At 48.6% G+C, this 22,117-nt stretch overlaps 1 protein-coding gene across 1 annotated transcript in view; it reads right to left on the bottom strand.

The window, feature by feature from the left end:
- PDE4A (phosphodiesterase 4A) overlaps positions 1-20,067 on the bottom strand; it is a 121,427-nt gene extending 101,360 nt beyond the window's left edge. The window contains exon 1 of the mRNA XM_073654171.1: positions 19,839-20,067. Within this exon, the coding sequence (XP_073510272.1) occupies positions 19,839-19,945 (107 nt within the window). The 5' untranslated portion in view covers positions 19,946-20,067. The remainder of the gene's footprint in view (positions 1-19,838) is intronic.
- Between the last annotated feature and the right edge of the window lie 2,050 nt (positions 20,068-22,117).

Below are 22,117 nucleotides of genomic sequence, written 5' to 3'. Positions count from 1 at the left end.
GCTACTGTACGTGTTTGCGATTGACCCACTTCTTAGGAGGGTGGAGCGTGGACCGTTGGCTGGGAACGGGATGGACCGGGCAGCACCGGAAGCCACTCTGAGAGTGGTGGCGTATGCCGATGACGTCACCGTTTTTGTTTCCTCTGATGGGGAGGCAGAATGGCTGATGTCAGAGGTAAATCGCTACTCGGAGGCATCCGGGTCTAAGATCAACCGGGATAAGTGTGAGAGTCTCTGGCTGGGAGGAGGAGATCCTGGTTTTGATCTCCTGGACACCCTTCCAGAACCCAAAGTCTCTGCAAAAGTTCTTGGCATCGAATTTGGCCAGGGGGATTACCCCAAACAAAATTGGGACAGCAGGTTAGAGATCGCCACTCAGAAGGTGAACCAATGGAAGGGTTGGTCTTTGACCCTAAGGGAAAGGGTAAACCTGATCAAAACTTACCTGCTCCCTTTGCTGATCTATCTGGGCAGTGTGTGCATCTTGCCAGAGCCTCTCTGGACTCGGGTCTACAGTTTGTTCTTTCAACTGTTATGGGGGAATAGACTGAACCTGGTCAAGAGGGAGGTTACTTACCGTACGAGGAGACTAGGAGGGTTGGGTATGGTCAACCCTGTGGTATTCCTTGTGAATACCTTCATTAAGATCAATATTGCAAACCTCTGGAAAGAGAGGGCTCCTCCGTGGGTATTCTCCTGTAAAGGATGGTTTCAGCCTTTCTTCCAGGAATGGGAGACAGGAGGGCAAGTGAAGGATCTCCGCACACCGCATGGACATCTCCCGGCTTACGCTACCGTGGTTCTGAAGGTAATTCGCCGGTGGGGTCTGGGAGTGTGGGAGGTCAGGACTCTGCCAAGGAAGCTCCTTGACAAAAGGGTTCTGTTGACCCATTTTCAGAGGCCTCTGGCGCTCAGGGATTGCCCAAATCGGGATCTTGGGGTGGGTCTGCATCTTTTGAATTCTATCAGGATCCCCTCGAAGGTTTGGGACTTGGCTTGGCGCTGCTTCCATGGGAAACTGTGTGTGAGGGACAATCTGAAGTGTAGGAGCTCTGAGGACAGGAACTGTCCTCGGGAGCATTGTGATACCATGCTTGAAAGCATGGACCACTTCCTGCTTCGTTGTCCCTTTAACACAGAGGTGTACAACAGGGTGGGCGCCTCCATTGGCTGGCCCCGGCTGGCCGGTCTCTCTTATGCGGAATGGGCCTATGGAGCATTCGGGGACCTGGGTGGTCGGGACCGCTGCACCTTATTTCTAGTTAGCGCAGTGGTTAGGTATCACACGTGGAACGCACGGTGCTTAGTATCGACGCAGCGGAAAATCCTCCCAGTGGACGATGTGTTTAGGACCATACTCGGTGACCTGGTGAAGGTGCGTTCTCTGGAGTATGAGAGACTGGGTACACGGAGGGCCGCTCTCCTCTGGAGAGGCTTTTCTTTTAGTGTGCCCTAGTCTGGTCATCTCCTCTCCTGGTGGTGGGCTGCTGCTGACACCATAGATTTTTGTTTTATTGATCAGTAGACAGTGATGTAGGGCTGCAGGCGCCGAAGTTGGGCTTTGTCAGTTGTGGTTATTGTATTGTTTGTTTCTGTATATATTGTAGATATGGGTTTGGGTGTAGGTGTTAGGTTGGGTGGAGGGAAAAGGGGGGAGGTGGGTTCATCTTGTGGGACACTGGTTATTTGGGTGAAAAACAGGCACTGCCTGATCTGGCCTATGGACGTTGGACTGAGGCATGAGGCGCAGGACCAGCTCTCAGGTCAGTGCCGGGGAGGGACTGGTGGGCTCGAGTGTGGGGGGTTTTGTTTTGTCTTGTATATATTTGTATAGTTAGTATTTATTTTATTTTATTTATTTAAAAAAAAAAAAAAAAAAGAATATATATATTAGTTTGTATATAATTTGTCGGTTATTGTTTATTATATTGTTATTATTTGTTTGGCAATCGGACCAGATGTCATGGTGTAGGTAGTTATTATTGTGTATATATGTATAATATGTGTGTGAGGAGAGAGGGAGCGGCTGAACCAGTTCATTACATTGTTTATTTTCTGGTTATTAATTTTGTTATGTTTCTGTTATTATTATTGTTATGTTTTTCATTTTTATAATAAAAGATCTACAGGATGTAACTCAGGATCAGTAATGTATTGTATGTACACAGTGCCTACACCAGCAGAATAGTGAGTGCAGCTCTGGGGCATAATACAGGATGTAACTCAGGATCAGTAATGTATTGTATGTACACAATGACTCCTCCAACAGAATAGTGAGTGCAGCTCTGGAGTATAATACAGGATGTAACTCAGGATCAGTAATGTATTGTATGTACACAGTGACTGCACCAGCAGAATAGTGAGTGCAGCTCTGGGGTATAGTACAGGATGTAACTCAGGATCAGTAATGTATTGTATGTACACAGTGCCCGGTTAAGACAGGGATCACCTCCCGCCTTCTAGTTCTGCCTTTATACAAAGTTAGACATAGTAAAGTTGAAAGAGAACACAAGACAACCAGGCTCCATATAAAATAATTTAACAATTCGACCATCACATCATCATACACTAGTTCCATAGTTTCACTTCTCTTACAGTAAAGAATCCTTCCCACATATACAGTGTCCATTGTAGGACATGATCAGATATCAAAATTAAACATCAGAATGTCAGTTTGAGGCTAAATACCCTGTCTGAGAACTGATTTTGATAAGCGACTGACGAGCGACTCTGACTGTAATAATAATAAAAAAAATTAACTGTTCGCTGATGGGACTTGAACCCAAAATTCTGTGTCCCAAAGCCAGTACACTAACCACTGAGGTATAAACTCAATTATAAAAACCTAGGAGTTCTATTTGGTTATATGATTTTCAGTGAAAACTTGTCTAAAACTCATTGGGACTTATGCACAGACTGCAAGCAAGCCAAATTCAAATGATGTGCGAGTCTGATGTGTGACTTTCTTCAAACATCAGAATCACAATGACTTTTAGTCACCCTGAGTATTTTCATGGTTGATCTCATAAGTCAAAAAAAAGCTATCAGTCAGTGTCACTTGATTGGATAGCTTAATGGTAAGGCATCAGCCTCTGAAACTACAGTGTTAAGAGTTCAAATCCTGACAGGAATAAGATTTTTATTTTTATTATGGCTATTAAGCACACAAACTACAGGGGTGTTTTACTTTTAATATCTGACATTCTGATTGTCATCCTTATGTGTTAAGAGTTTCAGATACGCTATCTATTTGCATGGTAAATTACATAGCCAAAGTAAATTGGGAGGCAATAATTTACTACATATCTATTTCCAAATGACTTTATATTTGCATAATTTCTTAAAGGGGTTTAATGATAAAAAATGTCTTTATTGTAAATTTTTATTTCCATCCACCCAAGTACTGGCTGCAAACTCCCAATTTACTTTGGCTATGTAACTTACCATGCAAATAGATAGCGTGTCTGAAACTCTTAACACATCAGGATGACAATCAGAGTGTCAGATATTAAAAGTACAACACCCCTGTAGTTTGTGTGCTTAATAGCCATAATAAAAAAAAAAAATCTTATTTGAACTCTAACACTATAGTTTCAGAGGCTTATGCCTTACCATTAAGCTATGCAGTCAAGTGATACTTATAGCTTTTCTTGTCTTATTAGATCAACCATGAAAATACTCAGAGTGACTAAAAGTCATTGTGATTCTGATGTTTGAAGACAGTCACACATCAGACTCACACATCAAAATCACACATCATTTGAATTTGGCTTGCTTGCAGTCTGTGCATAAGTCCCAATGAGTTTTAGATGAGTTTGCACTGAAAATCATATAACTAAATAGAACTCCTAGGTTTTTACAACTGAGTTTATACCTCAGTGGTTAGTGCACTGGCTTAGGGGCACAGAATTTTGGGTTCAAGTCCCATCGGTGAACAGTTACTTTTTTTTTCATTATTACAGTTGTAAAAGACACTCGTCAGAATCACTTGTCAGACAGGGTATTTAGCCTCAAACGGACATCACTCTGATGTTTGATATCTGATCATGTCCTAAAATGGACACTGTACATATATAAAAAACACGTACATCATAAATCAGCCGCCTTACCCACTGTGACCAATCAGATGTTGCCGTACATTTCTTACGCCGACTCCCACTTTCCATATGACATGTTCCATCGGATTGGTTGCCAAAGGCGGCTCTGCTTTTTTGAAAAGACTCCTTTCTTGTGCCATAGCATAGAATGGAGCATGAGCACCGGATTCCTCTGCAGCTTTCTGTCCGTGGAAGTGCAAATCCCAAATGGCATGGCATCCAGAGAGCCCAGAAAGGAAGGGTTATCGGGCGCCGGCCATGCTGCCGCAAGGATAAGGAGAGGGCAGTCACCCAAGCAGACAACGAGACGGATAATTGACTGTAACAGCTAAACACTTAGGTCTGCGTCAGAGAGAAGGGATTTCGAGGGGGGGAAGGAGTCTCAGTGACACAAGAAAATTACGAAGGTAATAGGATTTGCAGGTTGTCCTGTATGAATCTTATAGGATTCCCCTAATCCACCAGTCTCCCCCCATAGAGAAGGGTCCAGGTTAGGGGGGGGGTCGACAGCCTATTACAAGTTCCCATCCCATACCACTAGAAGTGTCAATCAATGTACATCCCCCCGGGGTGTCGTACAGACAGCAGCAGCAGCATGGGGAAGTGAAAGCGATATTTTTAGTAGGCACTTGTGTTTCGGAAATTCACATGAACTCTGGAGCTTTGCGCCATAAAGAGGAATTAAAACAGGAAAAACCGATGTGATAGCGCAAGGCCGGGTGCAGGATAGAGGGGCCGTGCTATGCTCTTGTTTCATCAGGGTAAGCTAATGTATACTTATATGTTGCATTCACATGAGAGTGGGGAAAGAACGCTGCTTAACCAAACAAAAAATAGAAATGATGACAACGGAAGAAGAGTGTGCTGATCTTGTGGGAGGCAGTGACCGACTCATGCAATCAAACTAAAGAAAAGGAGGTAGCGTGTGATAAAGACGCAAGGAGAATAAACGGACACTGAGTAGATAAAAATCTCACAGTAGTAGAAGAGTGTGATGATCTTGTGGGAGACAGTGACCTACTCATAAAATGAAATTAGTGAGAAGTGTGATAAAGACCAGAGGAGAATAAATGATACTGAGAGGGGAAAAGAGTTACAGCATTAGAAGAGCGTGATGATCTTGTGGGAGGCAGTGACCTACTCATAAAATGAAATTAGTGAGAAGTGTGATAAAGACAGAAGGAGAATAACCGGATACCGAGAGGGGAAAAGCATCACAGTAGTAGAAGAGTGTGCTTGATCTTGTGGGTGGCAGTGACTTATCCATAAAATGAAATCAGTGAACAGAAATAAGCAGGTCATAAAGATGCAGGGAGAATAAACGGATACTGTATGGAGAAAAGTTTTACAGCAGTTAGAAGAGTATGCAGATCTTGTGGGAGGCAGTGACCCACTAATGAAATTAGTCAATAGAAGGAAGCGTGTGAAAAAGGCGCAAGAAGAATAAACTGATACTGAGTGGAGAAACATCTCACAGTAGTATAAGAGTGTGATGATCTTGTGGGATGCAGTGACCTACTCATAAAATGAAATTCGTGAACATGCATAAGCAGATGATAAAGATGCAAGGAGAATAAACTAATACTTAGTGGAGAAAAGTTTTACAGCAGTAGAAGAGTGTGCTGATCTTGTAGGAGGCAATGACCCACTTGTTTAATTAGTGAACAGAAGGAAGCGTGTGATAAAGACGCAAGGGGAATAAATTGATACTGAGTGGGAAAAGTCTTACAGTAGAAGAGTGTGCTGATTTTGTGGGAGACCGTGACCTACTCATACAATGAAATTCGTGAAAAAAGAAGGAAGAGTGTAATAAAGACACAAGGAGAAAATTCTGATACTGAGTGGAGAAAGGTCCAATAGCAGTAGAAGAGTGTGCTGATCTTGCTGCACGCAGTGATCTACGCATAAAATAAAATGAGTAAAAAGAAAGAATGTGATATAGATGCAAGAAAAATAAACTGATTCTGAGTAGAGAGAAGTCCGACAGCAGCAGAAGGGTGTACTGATCTTGAGGGAGGCAGTGAACCTACTTATGAAATTAGTTAAAAGAAGGAACCATGTGGTAAAGACGCAAGGAGAAGAAGGGAGAGAAGAGATGACAGATTGATACTGGGTTGAGAAAAGCCTTATAGTAATAGCAGGGGCTATTGAATATGCAAGAGGAACTGACCTACTCACCACTTAAGGTTAACAAAAAAAGAAGAAAGCATGGGATAACAATGCATGGATGGGAAGAGAAACAATAAATTAGGTGGCAAACTGAAAGTGGAGGGAACAAAGGCTTACAAGCAGAAGAAGAGTGTGTTGATCTTGAGGGTCGCAGTGACCTACTCATTGGTTGAGGTTATTGAAAAGAAGAAAGCATGTGATAACGATGCAAGTAGGGGAAACAGAGATAAGAGGTAGGTCTCAAACTGATAGTGGGTAGAGAAAAATCTTAAGGCTGGTCGTACACATTAGATGGCTGTCAGCGTTCAGCCGGCAGCCTTTTCGGACGGTTCTCCTATACACAGGAGTGCTGGATCGTCCGAGACATCACCACACACGTCTGGCAGCAGCTTATCTCCGGGAGACAAAAATCAGTCAAAAATCAGACATGCCGGATACATATTTTCCCTAACAATCAATTGTCCCATACACATTAGACTGTTGGCGTGTTCGCCCAACATTAGTCAAATGCGTATGGGGGGCTGATTATGCAGGAGGCAGTAACCTACTCATGAGATGATCTTTGTGAAAAAAGGGAAGCATGTAATAAGGGTGCAACAAGGAGAGTACAGACAACATGTTGGTGGTAGACTTCTCCACTATGGGACAAAGTCCTACAGCAGCAGAAGAGTGTGCTGGATCTTGCAGGAGGCAGTGACCTTATCATAATATGAGGTTACTGAAAAGAATGAAGCATGTGATAAAGACGCAAGGAAGAGAATGAAGACAAAATTTAGACAAGGTGATAATGGGAGACAAAAGTCTCACAGCAGCAGAAGAGTGTGCTGTTCTTGCAGGAGACCGTATTCATGAGATAAGGGTAGAAAAAAAGCAAGGAAACACAATTCAAGAAGGGGAATGGAGACAAGTGGTCGGACGATGACGAACAGTCGGAGGGAAAAAGGCAGAAGAACAGTAGCACAGAGTGTTTAAAGATGAATGCAATGGTGATGATGAGGTTGTAGGAAGTGACTTGTCCACTTGCGATGATGATGTTGTAAGGCTAAAGCTACTTATGAATAGTCTGGGTTATGACAGGAGGAAGGAAATCTGAGACAAGTGCTAGATGTAAAGAGATAGTTGGTGGAAGGACCTGGGCCCCCAGCAGAGCAGAGTATTTTTAGGAGAGGAATGTACTGATTGTGTAGGTGGCAGTGACCTATACATTCACGTGGCAAATGTCAGAGTAGCAGCCGCTTGTCCTTAGCAGCAGAAATAAGAAGTCATAAGCTGAAAGTTAGTAGACAAATCTAGGCCTCCAGAGCCCATCTCAGTGGAGGAGTATGCTGATCTTGTAGGGAAAGTGACCTGTCCACTTTTATTCATGAAAATGCTGCTGCATTATGCGGGATGGAAATAAGAAAAATGTGGAATTGCAATGTACAGAGAGCTGCGGACATAGGTACACAGCCAGGGTGACGTCTGTTTGTCCCCACCAGGCAGCTGTCACACCCACCGATGGGGACACTGTTGACGGAAGGTGGGGACAAAGCTTTCATGGTATAGCTAAGACAGGGAGCAGCAGGTCAACGGAAATTGGCAACCATATCAGAAGGTCAGGGGAGCGCTGTGGCCCCTTCCTTCATAGGATCGGCGTGGATCCCATATGACCCACAAAAGCAATATAAACGGGTGGCTAAAAGGGTGATATTGGCCATGTCCTAAATGTGACTCAGGACAGGGTGCATATCACAAAGTTGCATCCATCCTGATTGCTGCCCATCTGCAGGGGTCCCTTTAATTGTTGCATACGGTAAAATCCTGAGAAACGAGCGAAATAAGCAGCTGCAATAAGAATCCAGGGAGACTACAATTTCCTAACTTCCTACACAGATCTGAGTGAAGGCCACCGGCGGCGCCCGCCACAACAAGAGGACATCGAGCATTCCTGCCGTATCCCATGATCGAGGTTAAAGAGTAACCGTCATTTTCATTTTTTTATTTCATAAATCAATAATACATGTGAAAATAAGAAACTTTGTAATGGATCTTATCAGAGAAATCTGCAGAGTTGATCAAAATTCTCAATTCGGAGGTAAAATCTGTATTCAGTAAAGAGACTTTCCCATTACTGAGATAGGAAAGGGGCGAGGAGGAGGATTCTAGAATTCTATGATTCCTATGAATAGAATCCTATGTACGTGGGAGGAGCTAGCGACAGAGCTCCTCCCCTTCCCATCTCACTCATGGGAAAGTCTGTCTTCACTGAATACAGATTTTACCGACGAATTGAGAATTTTGATCAATTCTGCAGATTTCTCTGATGAGATCTATTACACAGTTTCTTATTTTCACATGTATTATTGATTTATGAAATAAAAATTAAACCGACGGATACTCTTTAAGGTTTCCGAGATGATACATTTATAGGTCTACAGCACAAACAGATGGCGAGCAGCTTTTCTTCACGAATGGTCCCAAGAACTGCAGAGTCTGGAACAATCATTTAGTCACAGAGTCACCCCAGCTTCATAGAAACGCATGCCTCGCCTTTCTCCTCCTTCTGGATCAACCCATCTGATTTATTAAGCACACTGTCTGTCTGTAGGAGCTTTGTAATCAGTGGAGTATAGGATAGAAGGAACCGTGCATTCCTCGGGTGATCCTGTAGATATAGTCAAGCTCGGACTGGCCCACGGGAGAACAGGGCAATCCTCCGGTGGGCCCCTAAGCAGTACTTGGCACAATATACTTGATACACTATGTACAAAGGCAGCATCTTATTTAACAATCTACCCAGTTTATTGCTATAGAAATTTCTGAATGAGGATAAAGTCATATTTGCATGTAGCTGAAAAGTGGGGCCCTGGAGTTGATGCTACCGGTGGGCCCTTGGCATCACAGTCTGACAATGGCTGCTGTAACTTAGAAGAGGTCGGGACCATAACTGGCCAATCCCCTTTTACTGATGTGTATACTCGAATGTATGACGCTTCAGTTGGGTAAAGGCTTCCCGGACGCTTTACTCCCTCCCGCTGTTAATCAATATATATTGTCAAATGTCCTTTGTGGCCATCGATCGCCTACATCATGAGCTTTAATTAGGGCACATTACTAGGAAGGTAGACACAGGCGGTGCGTAGCCATGTGGCACTGGAGAGCCGGCTTACGTCCTCTAGAAGAGCGAATATGCAGAACTTTACTTTCTCCAGGCACCCTGGGGGTCTCCACAAGGTGGGTAACTACAGGCATGGGGTGGTCTCATAAGGCTGGCCCCCATTTGGGACATAAACTGCCAATATACTACTATATTTCTTCTACAGGGGCCGACGAAGGGAAAAGGAGCAGATGATTCTGGGATCGGAATCATGTGATGATGGAACATTCCGTCCTAATACAGGACAGGTCACAGAAGGTCTTACACGGGGAGCTCCTTTTATAAAATCATTAAAGGGAATCTCTCACCAGAATATTATAGGGGCTGAGACACTGATTCCAGTGATGTATCACTTATTGGGCTGCTTGCTGCAGTTTTGATAAAATCATAGTTTTATCTGATGCAGATCTATCCATTCTCAGAATGCCGAGTTGTGTATAACCCCGCCCACACCACTGATTGGCAGCTTTCTGTGTACACTGTGCATAGGCAGAAATCTGCCTATCAGGGTTATACAGAGGAATACATGACAGCAGGTTTGCTAGTCCTCTAGTGATAGTGATCTCCTGCTAATAAAACACTGATTTTGTCAAAACTGTAGCAAGCAGCCCAGTAAGTGACACACCGCTGGAATGAGACACAGGGAATTTTTTGGCTTCAATAATTTGAAAAACAAAAAAATATATACTGTATATATATTATACGAACAACGAGGTCAATCATCTAATTCTGTCTGATTATTTTGATGGCTGTAGTGACTGGTGGAGGATAGGATTCTGCGCTGGAGCTGCGTATGTAGCACCCCGAGGACTCGGCTGCTACAGGGGTATTGCACCTCGAACCAGGGGTGTGGTATTCCACTCCCGGGTAGGGATGGAGCGTGGAACATAGCTCAGTAGGCTGCATGCACTACACTCACCCCATTTCCGGGGGACAGATCAACGGTACTCCCACCAGATAGATGTGCAGGTACGACAGCTTCTGTCCCTGGCTGGAGTGGGGAGGGGGAGGAACATCCCAGTGGTGTAGGAGCAGACAGGGGAGGGACTCTGGGCATAGGTAGGAGCCCATTGGGTGCTGGTCACCTGGGCTCGGGTGTCAGAAGGGAGTATAAAAGGTGGGCACCATCTTGGATTGGGGAGTTCAGTTCAGAGAGGAGCTCAGCCAGAGAGGGCTGACAGGGAGCTGTGGCTCAGTCTGGGCCCAGCTCCAGAGCCAGGCCTGGAGAGGAGGCCTGAGGCAGAGAGAGAGAGAGAAAGAAGAAGAAGGAGGAACAGGAACACCAGGAGAGGCCCAGAGACGCAAGAAGAGAGGGAACCCTGAGATCCCACGAGTTAACGGGTGAAGGGTTGGCAGAACAGGGTACCGGATCCCAAACTGGTGGAGGCCAATTATCCTCAGCCAGGAACCGGAGGTCGTGGTCAAGCCTTGGCGCGACCCCTCACCATATCCACCAGGAAGGCATACCACGTATAGGGTCAGGGGAGCCGGGAAAGGTTTCACCACTAGAAGGCCCGAGGGAGCCGGACAAAGGTGGGTCCCTGGTGGGGACGGCCAGTAGAAAGGAAGAGAGGGGAGCCCTGGACCACGCTCCGGAATTGCCTGGGAGTTAGCCGAGTCCCTCACCTGGTGGGCGCAGCACGGCTCGGGTGGTCCTTACTGCGCACAAGTGACCTGATAAAGAACTGTGAGTAAAGCTGTGAAAACTGCAACCGCACGTCTCAGTGATTCCTTGCCACACTACCACTACCACCATCATTCCTCCCTGCCTTTCCAGCTGCCCTGAGGCTATACCCCTCCCGTTGGGGGTTATACCATCCACGCTGCACCACCGTACCACCGGCCTCAGCGGTCTGCCCTGCAGCAGCGGCTTCATAGCCGCAATCAACGGGTGGCGTAGTCGAACAAAACAACATCTTATGCCAAGCATCGCCACTTAGTTTGACACCCTGGGCACGGACCGGGTCACCGCCACGAGGACTACTACCCCTATCGGATCCGGCTCCGGGTATTCCCCGCATGCGCAACGCTGCACAACATGGCCCAGGGGGTGAGTCAACTTTGGCGTAGTCGGCAGGATCTCGTGCCCGCAACCACCGGGTACTGCGTGCCTGAAGAAAAGTGCATATATACCTCAAAAAGGAGTTTCCCGCCATCAGGAGACGATTCCCGCCATCTGAGACGGTTTCCCGCCCTGGCAGAGCGGACGCCATTATGGGCGTGCCAGAGGGTGGCAAGAGACCACCTCCCATCGTGGGCATGGCCCCAGAGTGGCGCCAAAGGAAGAGACCGCCCCCGCCAGCCGAGACTACAATAATGGAGATGTCCATCAGAGTGGGGGGTCTGCCCCTGAAACTGACTGTCACTAAGATGCCCCGGGACCACTCCCAATGGGGGCGAATAGGGAATAAAGCTGAGAAGATGGGTGCGGCCTGGAGGAGTCTGAACAGATCGCACCCGGGGATGGAGGAAGAGTCGAGCAGCACCGACCCCGTGGTTCGGAGCCTGTTGCAGGCCGCCACCCCAGAAGGCCTGGTGGAGATCCTGGCACAACTCCCCAGAGATCGGGAGCGTGCACAGACCGCGCTGGAGGCCTTGGCCCGGAAGATGGCCCGAGTACAGCAGGAAGCACTGGCCGAATGGAGAAGGGAGATGGCCCAGCAGGCTGGAACCCGCCAGCAGAGGACGCCACCCGCAACGTGGGGCATGTCTGCCCCTGAGGATGGTGCAGGAGGGACGAAGGCCGGAGACGACGCCGCGGAGGGAGCTGCAAGGATGGAAGCAGGTAATGGGGACGTCACTACCCCGAGCCCAGTAGCCGCAAGCCTGCCCCAGCTCCCCGTCGCAGAGCCCGAAGTCCTACTCACCACGCCCGTTGCCGCACCGCCACTACTCCCAACTAGGCCTCAAGCGGCAGGAGCCGCGGTCACGCCCTCTTCCACGCCACGCCCCTTGACCCTGAGCGCGGCAAAACAGAAAGTGCCACCGGCCTGGTCGCAGGGCCTGGTGAACCCGGGCGCTGATGCCCCTCCAGCGCCCTCTTCCTCAACGGTGCCGTCCTTTGACCCAAATAGGATTCCCCCGGCCTGGTCGCAGGGCCGAGTACCCCCGGGCGCCGCGGTCTCCACAGCGCCCTCTACCTCCACTGTGCCGCCGGCCTGGTCGCAAGGCCGGGTACCTCCGGGCACCGCTGCCCCCACAGCGCCCTCGACCTCCACAGTGCTGCCCCTGGGCGAAGATCTCTTCGCGCAGCATACTAGCCCGGACGGGCTGCCCTTCGTGTGGCCACCGGAGTACATCAACCCCCGACTCCGGAGGGAACGGCCCCTGTGTGAGCCTCTGATCCCGGCACCGGCGCCCGCCAAAATTGTCCCGCTCCCGTTGGAAGACGCCCAATTCGCATGGGATCCGACCGGTGAGGACCTCATGGGGTTCACCAAGGAGACCCGGGCGGCCGCAGCCCGGCGTGAGGAGTGCTGCCGTCAACAGCTGGAGGTCTTTGGGAGAGAACGGCGAGAGAGGCGAATCCGCGAGGAACAGCTGCAGGCCCAAAGCGCGGAGCAGAAACGCCGGGCCCGACGAAACCCCCGTACGGCCCACGGCCCCCGCACCACCGGGACCGTAATAAAGTTTCAACTGGAGAACGGCTGGGGCTTTATCCGGGATCACCGAACCCCCGGCGACGTCTTTGTCACCCGCAGGGATGTCGAGAGCCACCTGCCGGAGGGACACCGCGGACGTGACCTCTACCCGGGTGATGTGGTCGCCTTCACCCGGCATCAGTGTGCCAAAGGACCGTACGCCCTTCACGTACACCGGCTAACAGAGGAGGAGTTGCAGCATGAGGAAAGCCAAGAGGACCCGGACGGGTCTGAAGACTACCCTCAGGAAGGAGCAGGAGGACATCGTTACTAATGAACGGTAACTGAAACTGTATATAGTTACCCGTAGGGGTACCTGTCATGCTGCTAATTGGAGTGTGGTACCCGTTGGGACTAGAGTGGAACTGTTAAAGAACTGTTTCCTGTGTGCCCCTATCCCTAACCAGGCTGAGGACTGAGCAGCCACTCCCTTATCCCCACTGGCCGAGGACTGAGAGCGGTCAACACCTTGTAAATAGTTGCGCTTCTTAAAGCGCCCCCTATTGGTTTTATAAGGAACTGTTTTTTTCTACCTCGGAATTAGTGACTGTTGCACTTTACCTGGTCACAAGTTGCGCCGTGGCCAGAGATCAAGAATGTGTTTGTGAAGAACGTTTTATATGAGAATGTTTTACTTGAAAAAGTTTTATATTGAAAGTTTAAATGCTGCTAGTATAATAATGTAAAAGTTATCTGTGATTTTCTATAATGTGTCATATGCTAAAAGAGTTCCGGTAGTTTTGACCAGTAACGTTAAAGAGAAGAGTACCTCCCATAAAGGGATGAGTTGAAAGTTGATATATCTTATATGCAAGTGTACACTTTAAAATTTTTTGTATGTCTAATTGTTTTGCTCTATTCCAGCCCGAGGACGTGCTGTGATTTACCAGGGGGGAATGTAGCACCCCGAGGACTCGGCTGCTACAGGGGTATTGCACCTCGAACCAGGGGTGTGGTATTCCACTCCCGGGTAGGGATGGAGCGTGGAACATAGCTCAGTAGGCTGCATGCACTACACTCACCCCATTTCCGGGGGACAGATCAACGGTACTCCCACCAGATAGATGTGCAGGTACGACAGCTTCTGTACCTGGCTGGAGTGGGGAGGGGGGAGGAACATCCCAGTGGTGTAGGAGCAGACAGGGGAGGGACTCTGGGCATAGGTAGGAGCCCATTGGGTGCTGGTCACCTGGGCTCGGGTGTCAGAAGGGAGTATAAAAGGTGGGCACCATCTTGGATTGGGGAGTTCAGTTCAGAGAGGAGCTCAGCCAGAGAGGGCTGACAGGGAGCTGTGGCTCAGTCTGCGCCCAGCTCCAGAGCCAGGCCTGGAGAGGAGGCCTGAGGCAGAGAGAGAGAGAGAAAGAAGAAGAAGGAGGAACAGGAACACCAGGAGAGGCCCAGAGACGCAAGAAGAGAGGGAACCCTGAGATCCCACGAGTTAACGGGTGAAGGGTTGGCAGAACAGGGTACCGGATCCCAAACTGGTGGAGGCCAATTATCCTCAGCCAGGAACCGGAGGTCGTGGTCAAGCCTTGGCGCGACCCCTCACCATATCCACCAGGAAGGCATACCACGTATAGGGTCAGGGGAGCCGGGAAAGGTTTCACCACTAGAAGGCCCGAGGGAGCCGGACAAAGGTGGGTCCCTGGTGGGGACGGCCAGTAGAAAGGAAGAGAGGGGAGCCCTGGACCACGCTCCGGAATTGCCTGGGAGTTAGCAGAGTCCCTCACCTGGTGGGCGCAGCACGGCTCGGGTGGTCCTTACTGCGCACAAGTGACCTGATAAAGAACTGTGAGTAAAGCTGTGAAAACTGCAACCGCACGTCTCAGTGATTCCTTGCCACACTACCACTACCACCATCATTCCTCCCTGCCTTTCCAGCTGCCCTGAGGCTATACCCCTCCCGTTGGGGGTTATACCATCCACGCTGCACCACCGTACCACCGGCCTCAGCGGTCTGCCCTGCAGCGGCGGCTTCATAGCCGCAATCAACGGGTGGCGTAGTCGAACAAAACAACATCTTATGCCAAGCATCGCCACTTAGTTTGACACCCTGGGCACGGACCGGGTCACCGCCACGAGGCCTACTACCCCTATCGGATCCAGCTCCGGGTATTCCCCGCATGCGCAACGCTGCACAACATGGCCCAGGGGGTGAGTCACGTACGTTATTGTAATTGGTCACTTACCCTGTTTGGACAATGGAGTTTTATAAAATCTCAATTATGTCCTTGTGTCTGAGCCAGACAAGATAAAACAATCAACTATGTCCAAGGCTGGAGTAAAAATAACTCTCACATCTCACACAATTCTCTGTCCTAATACACAGGAGGAGAAGATTGTATATTATATACTAGTAATATCCTAATACACAGACATCAGGACACACAGACCTCTCCTCCTCCTCCTCCTAATACACAGACATCAGGACACACAGACCTCTCCTCTTCCTAATACACAGACATCAGGACACACAGACATCAGGACACACAGACCTCTCCTCCTCCTAATACACAGACATCAGACCTCTCTTCCTCCTCCTAATACACAGACATCAGGACACACAGACCTCTCCTCCTCCTCCTAATACACAGAGATCAGGACACACAGACCTCTCCCCCTCCTCCTAATACACAGACATCAGGACACACAGACCTCTCCTCCTAATACATAGAGATCAGACACACAGACCTCTCCTCCTCCTCCTAATACACAGAGATCAGGACACACAGACCTCTCCCCCTCCTCCTAATACACAGACATCAGGACACACAGACCTCTCCTCCTAATACATAGAGATCAGACACACAGACCTCTCCTCCTAATACACAGACATCAGGACACACAGACCTCTCCTCCTAATACATAGAGATCAGACACACAGACCTCTCCTCCTCCTCCTAATACACAGAGATCAGGACACACAGACCTCTCCCCCTCCTCCTAATACACAGACATCAGGACACACAGACCTCTCCTCCTAATACATAGAGATCAGACACACAGACCTCTCCTCCTAATACACAGACATCAGGACACACAGACCTCTCCTCCTTCTCCTAATACACAGACATCAGGACACACAGACCTCTCCTCCTTCTCCTAATACACAGACATCAGGACACACAGACCTCTCCTCCTTCTCCTAATACACAGACATCAGGACACACAGACCTCTCCTCCTCCTAATACACAGACATCAGGACACACAGACCTCTCCTCCTTCTCCTAATACACAGACATCAGGACACACAGACCTCTCCTCCTTCTCCTAATACACAGACATCAGGACACACAGACCTCTCCTCCTCCTACTACAGACATCAGGACACACAGACCTCTCCTCCTCCTACTAGAGACATCAGGGCACACAGACCTCTCCTCTTCCTCATACACAGACATCAGGACACACAGACCTCTGCCTGACAGTAGGGAGAGTTAGGGTTAATGTTTGGGACTAGCCCAGAGTGAGAGGGAGTAATGTGAAGGGACAGAGACAGTTTCCTGTCAGGACATCAGATAGGGCCCAGTGTGCGTCTGAAGCGCCACATTACACAGGCACATGCAAAATACTCCCCTTCTATTTACTCTATGTATTTCAGCATGAAGAACAGGAGAACTGAAAGTTTGTAACATGTGACTCACCCTCATTGCATCCTGTAACTGTGGAGACACATTGGTCTGTATAGGAGCTGTATACTCAAAACGGTTGTTGATTTTTATAGAGAAAAAAGTGGATTATAGTGTATGGATGGACTCCCTTCAAGGACAACCATAAAACACTTAATATTGTTCATTATGCGGCTAAAAATGGATTTCGCAGATATAATGAATTTTCACTCCCTCCAGTGATGACCGCTGCAGGCAAACGACCAAGTGTCAGGAATTTTTAATGGATTTGTTATATAGGTCATATTGTGATCGCTGCGCGTATACAGGAATCATATCCGATCAAAAGATGGCGCCATCCTACCACTGTGTGCTCTCAGGATAACGATGAGATCTTCTGCAAGTCTGTATACCGGGCAATGGAAATGAGAGCGGGGGGCACAAGTCACAGCCACCCCGACCCAATCAGATCAGTGGACAGCTATACATCACAGTGCCCAGGCCAAGGAGTCAACTCCGGTAACTGCAGAGCAGTCAAGAAACTACGACTCCCACCGTGAGGTACACACGATAGGATCAGTTGCACTATGTCAAGTAAGGCCAAAATGTACCCCGAGCTTGCGTCATTCTCCTGTACCCCGAGCGCCATTCTCCTGTACCCCGAGCGTCATTCTCCTGTCCCCGAGCGCCATTCTCCTGTACCCCGAGCGTCATTCTCCTGTACCCCGAGCGTCAGCTTCATTCTCCTGTGCCGCGAGCGTCATTCTCCTGTACCCCGAGCGTCAGCGTCATTATCCGTACCCCGAGCGTCAGCGTCATTCTCCCGTACCCCGAGTGTCATTCTCCCGTACCCCGAGCGTCATTCTCCTGTACCCCGAGCGTCAGCGTCATTATCCGTACCCCGAGCGTCAGCGTCATTCTCCTGTACCCCGAGCGTCATTCTCCCGTACCCCGAGCGTCATTCTCCCGTACCCCGAGCGTCATTCTCCCGTACCCCGAGCGTCATTCTCCCGTACCCCGAGCGTCAGCGTCATTCTCCCGTACCCCGAGCGTCAGCGTCATTCTCCTGTACCCCGAGCGTCATTCTCCTGTACCCCGAGCGTCATTCTCCTGTACCCCGAGCGTCATTCTCCTGTACCCCGAGCGTCATTCTCCTGTACCCCGAGCGTCATTCTCCTGTACCCCGAGCGTCATTCTCCCGTACCCCGAGCGTCAGCGTCATTCTCCCGTACCCCGAGCGTCAGCGTCATTATCCGTACCCTGAGCGTCAGCGTCATTCTCCTGTACCCCGAGCGTCATTCTCCTGTACCCCGAGCGTCATTCTCCTGTACCCCGAGCGTCATTCTCCTGTACCCCGAGCGTCATTCTCCCGTACCCCGAGCGTCATTCTCCCGTACCCCGAGCGTCATTCTCCCGTACCCCGAGCGTCATTCTCCCGTACCCCGAGCGTCATTATCCTGTACCCCGAGCGTCATTCTCCCGTACCCCGAGCGTCAGCGTCATTATCCGTACCCTGAGCGTCAGCGTCATTATCCTGTACCCCGAGCGTCAGCGTCATTATCCGTACCCCGAGCGTCAGCGTCATTCTCCTGTACCCCGAGCGTCATTCTCCTGTACCCCGAGCGTCATTCTCCTGTACCCCGAGCGTCATTCTCCTGTACCCCGAGCGTCATTCTCCCGTACCCCGAGCGTCATTCTCCCGTACCCCGAGCGTCATTCTCCCGTACCCCGAGCGTCATTCTCCCGTACCCCGAGCGTCAGCGTCATTATCCGTACCCCGAGCGTCAGCGTCATTATCCGTACCCCGAGCGTCAGCGTCATTATCCGTACCCCGAGCGTCAGCGTCATTATCCTGTACCCCGAGCATCAGCGTCATTATACGTACCCCGAGCGTCAGCGTCATTATCCTGTACCCCGAGTGTCAGTGTCATTATCCGTACCCCGAGCGTCAGCGTCATTATCCTGTACCCCAAGCGTCAGCGTCATTATCCTGTACCCCGAGCGTCAGCGTCATTATCCGTACCCCGAGCGTCAGCGTCATTATCCTGTACCCCGAGCGTCAGCGTCATTGTTGTGGGACCTGTAGTACCGGGGGGTCGTTGCTGTGTCCCCATACATTGAGGCCATTGTTGCTGCCCCCCTGGGCCTGCCTCCATGGCCGTGTCCCTGTGTGATGAGGCGGGCGGCCATATTCCCGCTGTAAACATATGGAGCATGTGACGGATATATATATATATCTAGCAGCGATGTGTGAGGAGTTACAGACCCTTTAGGTCATGAGCTCCTGTAACACTCCGATCACACAGGGACCCTGGATCCAGACTCCATATAATCCCTCATTTTCAGAACACTCTGCACTGCTCTCTGTTATCAGCCACACGTCACATTGTGTATGTGTAGCGTGACAAACCCTGCCGGCCCTGGCTTCTGTACACACAGGGGTCGCCAGGAGAGCGGTGCGAGCGTCTGTGGGTGGCTGGGTTTACACCTGTATAAGCAGGGGCGAGCCAGAGCCCTAATCCCTGAGCGTATCCGTCCTGCCGTGTACACAGCACCCATACATGTCCTGCAGTAACTACCAGACGGGATTAACCCTGTGTGTACCACCCCGTATTCTAACCTCCGCACCTGTAGAGTGCGAGCTCATGGGACAAGTGTTTTTCAGCTCCCTTTATTAGAGCTTCAGCTCTTCAGGCCGGAGAGGAGACTCTTTAAACAAGAGTCAAATCTTCCGAGCTCAGCTTTAAATTTCTCGATTGGTCGCAGTGGGCAACGAAGACCCATAAATTTGCCCGGGGATCCCTTAATGTGCATGAAAAAAGTGGGGAGAAGAGCGGCGGCTGGCGCCACTTATCCCAGCGTATCTGATGGCACACTGGTGACGGCAGATTAGCTATGGGGTATTGGTAAGGGTGAGCAGGGTCAGGTGGGGATCAGGGGGGTACACAAGAAATCCTAAACCAGGCGTCATCCCAGGTCGTAGCGGAGGCAAGTCCTGGTTATAACGGACGGAGCTGGGAAACATATCATTATACTGGAGACACCAGATCCTCCCAGTCTGTTCCTGTGCCACCTGCTGGGACAAGCGCACAGACCCAGTGTCCCAGTAGAATCTCGCTCATGGTGGTACGGTTTTGAGGAAGCGACTACGCTCTGGACTAGGTCGGTGCCATCGGCGAGACTGACCTGACAGATTTCATCAGCCGATGCTTCTTGATGTCCTCCTCGCTGAAGGAAAAATGCATCCTGGGTATCCTTGGAACCCGCAGGGTACCCCGACTTCTGGAGGGCATAGGGTGTATGAAGGTCCTCCGTGGCGAGACCCCCGGGGACAGAAGTTTAGAGAGAGAAGAAAAGTCCTTTCCTCTGGAGTAACGCAGGCAGAAGTGTCAGCGAGCGAAAGAGCGAGCGTGCTGGCAGAGCGAGGCGTGCTCAGAGCGCACACACACACGGATCGTGCACACCCCCTCTGGCCAGCAGGGGCTACAAGTCCTGGAAATGGATTACGCTCAGGGCGTCGGTCCCATTACATAAGAGGGTTACTCCGCACCAGTTAACCCCTGCGCTACGAGGCAAGGACAAGCGCGTACGAGTCTGCCTGGAGGGGGTCATAGAAAAAAAATAAAATAAAAGTAGTGACACCAGAATATCCGGGCACAGCGAAAAATCAGAAGCAGCTTACTACTTTTCCTACAAATGTTTGAAAAACTTCTTTAAAAGGCATCCGGTGACCTGGATTTGTCGCAATGGTCATCAGATTTGGGTTTCTATTTGTAACTGGGTAAACCAGAGTAAGCATTTTTTTTTTTTTTTTTTTGCACCACCCTTCGCCCCGGGGGGGAAAAAGTTTGTTGACTTATTAAAAAGTCGTAAAACATAAATCTGACGGGAAAAATCACACTTTCAAAATCCTGCGCACAGAGGAAAGGACAAGAAGTAAAGGATAAAAAAAGACAAAAAAAAAAGCACAAAAAAGCCAGAGGAGTAGAAAGGAACAAGAAGTGAAGGAGAAAAAGACATAAAAAAGCACAAAAAAGCCAGAGGAGTAGAAAGGAACAAGAAGTGAAGGAGAAAAAGACAAAAAAAAAGCACAAAAAAGCCAGAGGAGTAGAAAGGAGCAAGAAGTGAAGGAGAAAAAGACATAAAAAAGCACAAAAAAAGCCAGAGGAGTAGAAAGGAACAAGAAGTGAAGGAGAAAAAGACATAAAAAAGCACAAAAAAAGCCAGAGGAGTAGAAAGGAACAAGAAGTGAAGGAGAAAAAGACAAAAAAAAAAGCACAAAAAAGCCAGAGGAGTAGGAAGGAACAAGAAGTGAAGGAGAAAAAGACAAAAAAAGCACAAAAAAGACAGAGGAGTAGGAAGGAACAAGAAGTGAAGGAGAAAAAGACAAAAAAAGCACAAAAAAGACAGAGGAGTAGGAAGGAACAAGACGTGAAGGAGAAAAAAAGTCAGAAAAGCACAAAAAAGACAGGAGTAGGAAAGGACAAGAAGTAAAGGAGAAAAAGATAAAAAAAAAAAGCACACAGGCGTATATATATAAAAAAAAAAAAAAAAAAAAAGCATACTATTAATTCCTTGGCAAACGTTTTTATATGTAAATGGTGCATTTGATGCAATCTTTTGGCAAGGTTTTTGCAGCAGAAATAACCCAGAAAACACACTATTGCTACATCTCAATTAAAAATTCAGAAAAAAAAACACACGGAAAAAGAACGCATCAAAACAGCACCAAAAACCACGTCTTTCAGAGGCGTTTTTTAAGAAGGGGATTTTTCAGCCAAAACGTTCTATGTAAAAAAAGAAAAAAACTCAGCGTGCACATACCCTTGGGCAAGGTTCACACCGTATACTCTTTGATGTGGATTTTGAAGAGGATCGACTTACAAATGAATGTCAAAAACTCATGTTTGAACATCCCTATAGTCAGAAACTCAAAAGAAAAATTCTCAAAAATCACTTTCAAAACTCTTCCCATTCATTTCTAAGGGAAATCTAGTTTTTCTGAAGCGGTTCTGAAAAAACACCTGGTGGAAAAAAGAAAGCGTCACTACTGTGAAGGAAACCTCTCCAATCTATGCACTATCCAATCAAGAATCTTTAAAAAAAAATTGCTGAAGGGAAAAAAAATAAATAAAACTGTTCCAAAACGTCTTTGGGGAAAAAAAATAATAGCATTTCCTGACGCGTTTTCCACTTGAAAAACTCTTTTAAAGGTGTTGAGACACTGATCATTTTACTGCCTAGGGCTCTGTGCACACAAAGTCTTGTCCTGTCGGACCCTGTGATCTTCAGGAATCCTGACAAATGTTCAATTTTCCTGCAGCGCCACCACAGGGAAACTAGAGTATTACATAAAGCCCATACAAAGCAATGGGTTTTCTGTGTAAGACAGGACAGGTCCTCCAGAGGGGAGGACTCCCCATGCACCTTCTCTGCATTCTACGAGATGGGGATGCTGAACAAAG

Source organism: Phyllobates terribilis, unplaced genomic scaffold (assembly GCF_046119375.1).
Source record: "Phyllobates terribilis strain yellow unplaced genomic scaffold, ASM4611937v1 Scaffold_11__3_contigs__length_659146591, whole genome shotgun sequence".
NCBI lineage: Eukaryota > Metazoa > Chordata > Amphibia > Anura > Dendrobatidae > Phyllobates > Phyllobates terribilis.
Note: the sequence above shows the minus strand (reverse complement) of the source record. Positions and strands in the feature narration are given on the sequence as shown.